The sequence below is a fragment of the Chaetura pelagica genome, unplaced genomic scaffold, assembly GCF_000747805.2.
Source record: "Chaetura pelagica isolate M959 unplaced genomic scaffold, ChaPel_1.0 scaffold85, whole genome shotgun sequence".
In the NCBI taxonomy this organism is placed as follows: Eukaryota; Metazoa; Chordata; class Aves; order Apodiformes; family Apodidae; genus Chaetura; species Chaetura pelagica.
The window spans coordinates 92,896-102,973 of record NW_009953505.1 but is presented as its reverse complement, the minus strand read 5'-3'; the positions used below and the strand labels follow the sequence as shown (position 1 = coordinate 102,973).

At 36.4% G+C, this 10,078-nt stretch overlaps 1 protein-coding gene across 1 annotated transcript in view; it reads right to left on the bottom strand.

The window, feature by feature from the left end:
* Positions 1-2,739: 2,739 nt before the first annotated feature.
* The window catches only part of CNTN5 (contactin 5), a gene marked incomplete at its 5' end in the record, with an annotated part of 58,901 nt that continues 51,562 nt past the window's right edge, over positions 2,740-10,078 (bottom strand). Inside the window, 4 exons of the mRNA XM_009999412.1 lie at positions 2,740-3,276; positions 4,350-4,518; positions 5,906-6,018; positions 6,818-7,004. Coding sequence (XP_009997714.1) covers positions 3,173-3,276; positions 4,350-4,518; positions 5,906-6,018; positions 6,818-7,004 — 573 coding nt within the window. The remainder of the gene's footprint in view (positions 3,277-4,349; positions 4,519-5,905; positions 6,019-6,817; positions 7,005-10,078) is intronic.

Genomic DNA, 10,078 nt, shown 5'->3' with positions numbered 1-10,078 from the left:
ATGAGGGTGAAGATGCCCCCTCCCTGGAGGTGTTCAAGGCCAGGCTGGATGAGGCTTTGTGCAGCCTGGTCTAGTGTGAAGTGTCCTGGCTTACAGCAGGGAGGTTGGAACCTGTTGTTCTTTAAGGTGCCTTCCCACCTTATCCATTCTATGATTCTGTGAAAAGTAATATCTACCCAGGGAAACCAACACTCATATGATATTTTCAAGATGCCAAAACATTACTTGATTTTAATGGGTACATTTTCCACATTTTCTATTGGAGATTAATAATTTTCTTCTTGAAAGTCATGAAATTAAAAGTTTTTTGCTGTTGGAATCCAAAATGTTTGTGTCACCCTCTGTGAATACAATTCAGGAGCTGACAGGAGATAAGATAAAAGTCAATACAAAGATAATTATTTATTAAAAAGATCTAATGTTACAAGAACAGTACACAGGAGCTATTGTATTACTGTGTCTTCCACATCGTATATACCATTATATATAGCATATATACAGATTGTATACAATATATCCAACATTTTGATATGGGCCATGACAGCATCTTCTTTTGGTCTGCAAAACAAAGTTTCTTCCTAATTATTTTTTTCCAAACAACTCTTGTGGTATTATACAAAAATACAGTCTCCTCAGCTATGCTAGACTGCACTATTACAATCTCTTACATGAAAAGGCTAAGAGCTCTCCATTGCAACTAAAAAATAATGTTATAAGGAAACACCTTATTCTACAAAGTAACAAATAGGTAATAGATAGGTACTTAAACATTTAAAACATGTTTATTAATATATTTAAGATGCAAAATACATATTCTGTTCATGTTGAATATAAAAACGTACCCCTTTTTGTCCCTGCAATACAACTACATTACCTGATGGTATGTTCATTATTTCTCTTTGTATCTTGACACTAGAGATCAAGATATAATTAGATACAGCTCTATCTCCTTGTCAGATTTTCCTTCTTCTTCTAAAGTATAGCCATTTATTGTATTCAGAAAGTTTTTTGACCGAAACGTCACCAACTGTGACTGTAGCCTTTTTGAATACCCCAATAAACTGCACTGGCAAGGAACTGCATAAAAAAATAGAGGAAATTATGCTTAAGTAATTTATAAAATAGCCATTTTATTTTTTGGTTAATCACTTTCTCTTGTTTATTTTAACCTATTTGAAGAATAGTGGTTTGCAAAAGCAATGCTGCTGCTCTACAAATGATAGCAAGCAGATATTTTCTATGAGTTTGCTCTCTCAGCATGGTGCTTTCCACTTTCCTGTCTCTGATCTCAAAGGCTTTTCCAGAAGCAGAGATCTCCTTCTGTCCGTATCTACAGTCTATGCTTGGCCGTTCTGCTACTGTTTTCTTAGCAACAACGTAACAAAGTAAACTTTAAAACACCTTTTCAGAAAATTATTCATTTTAATGGATAATAAAGATTTGACTTGAACCATCTCTGAAAAGTTTGCTGATAAAATATGAAAAAGAAAAAAAAATAGTAATCAACCAGCTTTTTACCTACTTGGTCTGTTTTGTTGCTTTCTTGGCTACTTATTTTAAAGCTACTAAGAAAGGACACAGTTAGAGTGCACTAGTTAAACATAATTTTGCTACCAAGCTGGCAAAATAATACCATTCTAGATGCAGAACCCATCAACCAAAATAAATTTGCATAAAAACTTTTAGAGGGATAGACAGCTGTTAGGACTCGCCTGTTAAACTCTGTTGACTTGACTTTTCCTAGGCTAGGGAAGGTCTATCCTAGGTATAATCCCTGGTACAATCCCCAGACATATAGTAGAGAAACAACCTCCCTCATAACACCTTGCACACCATAATTGTACAAACATTCACATCATATACACTGGGGATCATTATGATTCAGGTGCCAACATGCAGAAAAGCCTTTCAATATAGAAAATATTGTCCAAATTGTCTACTGAGTGAAAAATTGTTTGGTACCAAAAAAATGGGGATTAAAACTGGTAGTATACAGTCCCTACTGTATGTAGGAATAATCTGTAGTGAGCTACAGAAATAGAGCCAATTAGCTGAATAACTGGAATGATGCTCAGTAGCACTTATACAAATATATTTATTTTTCAGACACAGCATTCTTCAAAGTAAATCCCTCTGGAGTACGTAAATATATTTCACTGATTACAATTTAAAAAACCTTGATATTGTCTCCATAATATGCTTTCATATATACTTACATTTGATTACCAGATATACGAAGTACAGTATGTTTCTATAAATGGACCCAAGGGAAAAGAAGTTAGAACTGTGAAATGGTTGGAAAAAGTAAATTTACCTCCTTGCATTGTTTTATTTGTCCACTTAGCAGCCATTTTTAAATACCCAGTGGAGTTTGCATTGTCATATGCATTAGAAATCGATTTTTTTCTGCTACTGAAAATAAATCTGTGATTCATTTAATATTAAACCATATGGTAGTTGATGAAAAACAAACTTGTTTCTTTATAAATTTGTGTTTAATCATTTTCCATTTACCTTGCAATAAAATAAATGGCTTCTTTTTCTTGCTCCATTTTGCCACTTTCAGTTTGCACTGTCTAGAATTGTATCGACAATTTGTTTCGCTAATTAAATACATATTCATACATTTTCAGAACAAATTTTCTGTATTTTGCAGTGGGCTGTGTATCTAAACTATATTTCTGTATTTTTCTCTCTTGTCGGTTGGAACAACCAGGCGTAGGGGTTGCAACAAGTGTGTTTGACAAAGCTGTACCAAACCTTGTTCTTTGTTTAAAAAATATTTTTTTCCAAACAAATGTACTGTACTAGACACCACTGTTTGAACACCTAATGATACATGACTGGGGTCACCAAAATTTAACATCTTAAAAAAGTAAACTACATTTGACAGAAATTACATTTCCTTACAAAAGTTTATTACATACAATCTGCATATTTTTGGGGCCAAAAACTGTCCCCTTCCCAGAGGACTTTAAAAAAAATAAATTAAGAGAAAAAAACCTGATGAATTATTGAACGTGTCTCCAACACTCCTCTAAGTGCATCACAGGCACTTCTATGGGTCTTTAAGCATTAACTTGGGTTTCCAGTTTTTCCATGGATGTAAAACTCCATCCCTTGGTGTCATCGAGCTAAAGCAAACAAATAACAACAACAAAGTCTGCAGTCTTCACCACGAGGTTGAAGGAACTATCAGTGCCAAAAGCAATGTTACAGAGGATGAGGAAGTGGGCAACATGTGTAAGGTGGATTGAGCACTTGTTACTTTCCCTCCTGAAATGAAAAGCAATGTAATTAACAAACAATGCAAAGACTTCTCAGTACATTTAGGTACTCGACTTTGCCCAAAACTTGTATTCTATTGTGCTCAGCAAAATCTAATTTTTGGGCAATGGATTTCCCTCTGAGAACTGCCATCACAAAATAGATTTCCTATGCAGACACGAGGAAATTGTTTTTTTTAGGACAATATCTACAGAAACTCATATGCTGAATCCTCATATTCAGTCTGCAAATGAGTAAATATGTGGTTTTATGCCTTAACCCTCAAAAACAGGCTTCAGCGGATACCCTGAGTCACAATCCCATATGTTCTTCCATCCCTTTCTTACCTGTGAAATGCTGATACTTTGAATTCTTTCAACATATTGCAGTAACTGAAGACATAGAAGCTAGGAATAATAATTTAATAAAGTGGTATATACTCAAGAAAGTCGATGGAACCTACAGAGGAATTCAGCTCATTCTAAGGCACGCCCATACAGAGGCTTCAGCTTCCTAAATGCATGCCATTTTAGCTGTGTTAGATAGTACAGCTCTGTTTGGTGGTCCAGGATGATTTGTGCATTCTCTCAGTCCCACATCACCTCTGCCAGCTCTGTGCAAATGTTTGGGATAACTTAGGACATATCACATATTTACTAACGTGCTTATATCTGAATATTTAAATTAAGAAGATCACCTGAATGGCTGTTTAAGCTCCACTGCCTGTAGGGATTACATCTCAGCCGACTGTAATGTTGTTTGAGACACCTAGTGCACATGTAGACATCTACAGCTTAATTAGTTTTCCAGATGTTATCTTAGAAAGGGAGAGGTTTCCTGCTTTGTTCCTGCTTTGTTGTTTTCCTGTTTTGTTCATCTCCCCCACATGGATACCTCAGATATTCTGGAGCATCTCAAATGGCAGTAGACACCTTCATTTCAGCACAGAACTGAAGACTCTGATTAATTATTTTATCTAATAGCTGGAGAATTGTGAGAACATTTATTTTCAGGTAGACAATAGTAACAGAGTTAATGAGCACTGCTATAACCAACTCTTCCAAATGTAGGTGTAACCTTACCTGAAAAAGATGGAACTCTGATCTGAGGACTCGCAGTCCCATCACCTCCTTCACTGACTGCACAGACCTCAATGATATAGACACCAACATCAGGAAGAAGTACCACTGCAGAGGTTTTCTGTGTTTCTATAACTTGAGTGTTGCTCTGGCCTTCTTGCCTAAATAATACCTGTGGTCAATAAAGTAGATAGCTGTCATAGTGGTAATTCAAGTTATATACTAGGCAGTTTGTGTAGATAATGCAGTCACTGAAATGTTAACTGTTTCATGCTCCCTTTAAGGATTTCTTGACATTACATGTGAAGGGTTATCTGCTTTTACTGTCCCCTCCTTGTAATGGCTTAAAAACGTTAATGGCAAAGTGTATCAGCAATTAATGAAGTGCAAGGACATTGATTACAATCCAAAGGGAAGAATCAGCATTTGCCCACTCCAGCATTAGGCATCACACTATTTTATATTCAAAATTTCTTCTGAATGCATTTTGGTTTCCATTTGATTAAAATTCTTATGCCAAAATTCATGTAGATAGCAGTATTTTTGGCTCATGAACCTAACTTAAAATGTAAAGAAAATGTCTTAAATAATGCCCTTTGTGTGTTTATCTTAGCTGGCTAAGTCAACTGAGAACAGCTCAGATCTGTCCCTGCATCTCCGGCAAAACTCATGAAAAGCTTACAGCATGTGAGAGAAAAGCAAGTGATGCATAGATGTATTTTTGGTACTTCTGTGTAAGTTTTTGTTCCCAGACAAAATTGAAAAGGTCAGAGAGGTGTAAGAAAGTAAAGTAGTCAACTGAAATTTTTCAGACTCTCAGCTATTCTGAGAAAAGTTACAGCAGTTTCTGTTTTATTTGAAACATTTTACACTTCCTTGCGAATACTTCGAGATATCAGAGGGAATATCAGATTGTAGTCTATAGAAATGATCATATATTTATATACTTAAAAACCCCCCACCAAACACATCTCTCTAAAACCACTGGAATTGTTCTGTTTTTATTTAAAAGATTGCAGTGAATTCCACTGCTTTTTATGACTTGTTATTTAAGAGTTAACCTGGATTTTACTCTTTTAAACTTAAATGCCAGATGTTAGTGTCACTGGCTATTGGACATCACCAATATGATCACAAAACAAATCAAAATATGTGTGTTTCTGCTCCATTAAATTACTGTTTGTAATGTCAGTTTGATATGCCTCATCCTTCTCCATTTAACTAAACCCTACTGCAAACAAAGTTGAATTGAAATGTTAGTAGGAACTTCATTCCAAGCTCATCTTATTAATAGCCACTTCTTAGTCAGATATGATCAACTGATTCCCTGAGATGGAACTTAGTTTATAAACAGAAGTTGAAAATCACAAGACAAAAAATACTGGGGCATTTCACTCTTCCCAATTTTATTTATTGCTTTTCATGGTGGAAACTGATTGTAGACAGTCTCTACAGCATGCTTAATTTGCACTGAAACTAAGGAAAGGAAAAAAGCCAACAGGGAAGAGGAGTAGTCTTTTGGAAGAGAGAAAGGTGAGAAAGGAAGGGGAAGCACTGACCTTGTATCCCATTACATCAGATTCATTAGCTAGAGGTCTGACTGGCTCCCAACCAAGAGACACCTGAGAACCATCCTGTATCCACATAATATTGCTTGGTGCTTGGCTCGGAGCTGAGGAGAAAAAAACCCACAAAATTACCCATAAATACACTTTATAGGTAGTTGTTTTAAAACAGTAAGTATTCCAATCTTTTATTACTATTACAATTTGTTGTGTCAGCAGGCTCCCAACTCTAGCTGGAATTTAAAATATTTATTTTTTTTTCATCAGAATTGTCATTTAATGGACTGTGGTTTGTTTACTTATCCCACCTTTTATATGGCACAGAGACTATGAACTTGAATTCTTTTCTTTCCCTTCTGTGTAAAAAATGCCTTGTTTTCTACAGACCCTTCTGCATAACCTTTGCTATGAATGCAAAATCGTAGAATCATAGAAGCATAGAATGGTTGGGCTTGGAAGGGACCTCTGGAGATCAAGTCCAACCTCACTGCTAGAGCAGGACCACCTACAGCAGGTCACACAGGAATGCATTCAGATGAGTCTTGAAAGTTTCCAGAGAAGGAGACTCCACAACCTCCCTGGGCAGCCTTTTCCAGTGCTCCATCATCCTTACAGTAAAGAAGTTTTTCCTCATGTTGAGATGAAACTTCTTATGCTCCAGTTTGTTTCTGTTGCCCCTTGTTACAGCACAGGGCATCACGGAAAAGGACTGGATCATTCTTCTTGACATCCACCCTTCAGATAGTTGTAAACATTAATAAGATCCCCACTTATATGCATTCGTCTCTAATTAGCAAAGCCATTAACCAGTACTAAACATGACTCCTGAGTATTGTATGCTCTTATCAAAGGAAAACCCAAGAGGGCAGAAGTGGCTCCCTGAGCAAAGGTGCTGAGATAACTTACGGGACTTCTTGGTTGCTGCACGCACAGCAACACTAGGTGGTCCGTACCCTGCAGCGTTGTACGCCCTCACTGTTAGGTGATATAATGTGTTTCCTTCTAATCCTGTTAGGAGGATGGATGAATCATTTCCCTCAGTTTTGACCTTTTCTGCTGCTTCTTCCTGCTCCATGTCCTTCCAGTAATCAACCTGCCAACAAGAGACCAAAATAATTATTAATACTGGCATGGGGGGAGCTCATACTTCTAGATGCTCATACTTAGAGGGTCATTTTGCCATTTCTGCCGTGTGTCTGGTCATCAAGACCTTTTAAACACATAGCATTTGCAGCCTAATCTCAGAGCCAAGCGACACTCTCTTCTCCAGGATGGCAAGACTATGAATATCATATTACCTGATGCACATTGAGTTGCTGTGTACTGGCATGAGAAAATGTGACAAGTTGGAAGAGAAGAGGATGAGCAATGGCAGGAAGTCAAAAGTATTTCAGAGAATTCAAGGAGAGCTCATCCTCTGATAGATCACCAGAATATCTACCTTCACCTTAGAAAGCTCTGACTGAATCAGTAAAGAAGTATTGTGAGCAGTATTTCCTTCCTGGCCCTGTGCAACTCAGAGCCACAAGATTTCTTATCAGTGTAATGAATAGGAAATGACAGGATACCAAAGGAAATATTTAATTCATCTGAAAACTCTTATCTGAAGAAAAAGAAGGAAGTGGATTCAATTTTAGTTCTTGGATATAAATAATTTTCTGATAAATCCAATTTTGATAGTATCTTCATGCCCCTCCTTCTCAGACATAAAATCCCTACATGATCTTTGGTGGTTCTTAGTCCATATTTCTGTTTGGAGTTTATAGATCTGAGCTAGGCATTTGGCTAGTATGTTTCCTCAGGCACTGAGTATTTGCAGGGCATAACTGAAAAAAGTATTGTCTTTTTTAAATGTATCTAGGTGATCTTCACAGGTAAGGCAATTCTCATGGGGTCTTGTTATTCCTAACAGGAGATGTCACTAATGTGCCATTCAAAGATTTATATTCAGCTTACTGTTATTCATGCTGAGAACTACTTGCATTTATTCTACATTTTGACCTTTTCTGTGAAGTTGGTTATTTCATAATAAGTTATTCTTATCATATCTGGATAAATTTTCCTCTGGAAAAAAGATCATGGACAATACAGCACTCTGGTGAATATATTCCAGAAAATGGGGAACCAAAAAAATGAATGAGTTGGAAGAAAGCTAGGAACATAACTCAGCCCTTTTGATATTTTTCATGTGTTTGGAAATGCTCTACACCACTGCTTATATGGCATTATTAGTTTGGATACTAATAATATTTTGCACATGGTTAAGTCTGTAAAAATAACAATGGCTTATTCCCTATCACTTCAGCTGCATCACATGACAAAGGTCTTCTCCCTTGGCAAAGGTGTAGTATTGTGGGAATTTATACACTCTATTAAGCAACAAAAGCATGAGATGCAATTTGGCAGTGCTTCTGTTTCAGTTTCTTCTGTACTTCAAAGCCCTCAAGAGTTTGTTCCCTGCTTTTAAAATTCCCCTTAAAGTTTTGCCAGGTGAGTTTGGACTTTGATCTCAAAATATGCTTTTCTCTGTCTTTCTTAATGAACACATCCATTTGTTGATTGCAAAATGAACTAAAGGAAAAAGTGGTTATAAAAAAATAAAGAAATCCTGTGACTGGTGACTGAGGTCAATGGTGAGCAAACTTACCTCCATCTGAACCAACATGAACATCCTACTGATCTTGAAAAGTGCTGGACATATCTCTTCAAACTGAGGGTTTGTTTATTTACACTTCTATGTAATTGTTTTTTTTTAAAAAAAACCCTGATATATTCTGTAACCTTAATTTAACCAGCTCAGAAGGGATTTACCACACTTAAAGTAGATTTCATTAATGAGAACTTTGAATATTGATATATTGTGAAGTGTAAATCACAGAAGAGTACCCTATATTTTAAAAGTGGAAGAAAAAAATGGGAAAAAACTCGCATTCAGTCTGTTTAATGCATTATTCTTTGTGATGTTTACATTTTTTGTTGGGATTTCTGTTTTTCATCTGATTCTCAGATACTTATCTCTGTGTTGGGTAGAAATCAGTAATGGTATTTAAACAAAGAGAGGAGACGCAGGAACATACAAGCTGCTTTGTTCTGGTCATGGGTTAAGCAATAATTAAAAGTAAACCACCAAATTAAAAATATGTTTCCACTTAAACTTTTTTTCTGTCTCTAATGTTTACACACGACTTCCTTGAAGCTTCACGTTAAAAGAAGTATTATATAATATTACTCTTTTACCCAAATTGATTTCTAGGGTGTGCTTAACGTCTCCTTGGTATACGTTCATATGACTAGTTTCTTCTCTAAATTCAATACAGTCAGAGTTATTGTCTGGATACTTCTGTTGACCACAGAGAATTAATACAAATCAGGCATTTCAAGTAAGAGCCTAAATTAGGTAGGATGAATCAAAGTGGACAAACTGTCCTGTGCTTGCTGATTGAGTCTTTACCAACAAGAGCAGCATTGACATAACTGAAAATGAACTTGAAGAGATACCAGAGCACAGAAAGTGCTTGGGAAGAAAGAGTGGTGAGCTGAAAGAACTTCTGTTTAATAAATACTGTTTTAATTATAATTCACAGAAAGCCTGTCAGGTCCTTGAAATAAAACACTGCAGTCATACAAATGTTAATGCTGGCACAGCTGCAACAGTAGAACCAGGCACTTAGGACAGGAGAAGAGGTGTTTCATATCATCTGCTGCTGCTTTTTGTATCATCTCAAGATACTGGCATGGCGGTCCTTCAGAACAACATGAAAGGTTACTGGAAAAAGGTCAACCAACCATAGTTCCTTCCCTTTAACCAAAACAATTGCTGATTGAAAAGGAGACGGAAAACACTGTTCAGTAGTCCTAGGTTCTGGGGTCTTCTCTGGAGTAGTTTGCACCTTCCTCTTTTCTCAGGTATTCTCTTTTCCCACATAGTTCTGTATACACATGGCACACTCCTATTGTACTTCAACCTTGAAGATTATATAAAATATCTAGTAATATTTTTTAATGAAAAATCTGTAATTATCTAGTTTTCTGATTCTAGAGAGCTAGTAGTCTTGGAAATAGCTATTAATGATCCAGACCCTGCAACAGGTACGGATCTCTTGACAATGTCATGAGAGGTCTAGAGTGTGATCCATAGCTTAAGGACTTGAAAAGCAGCAGTACTGC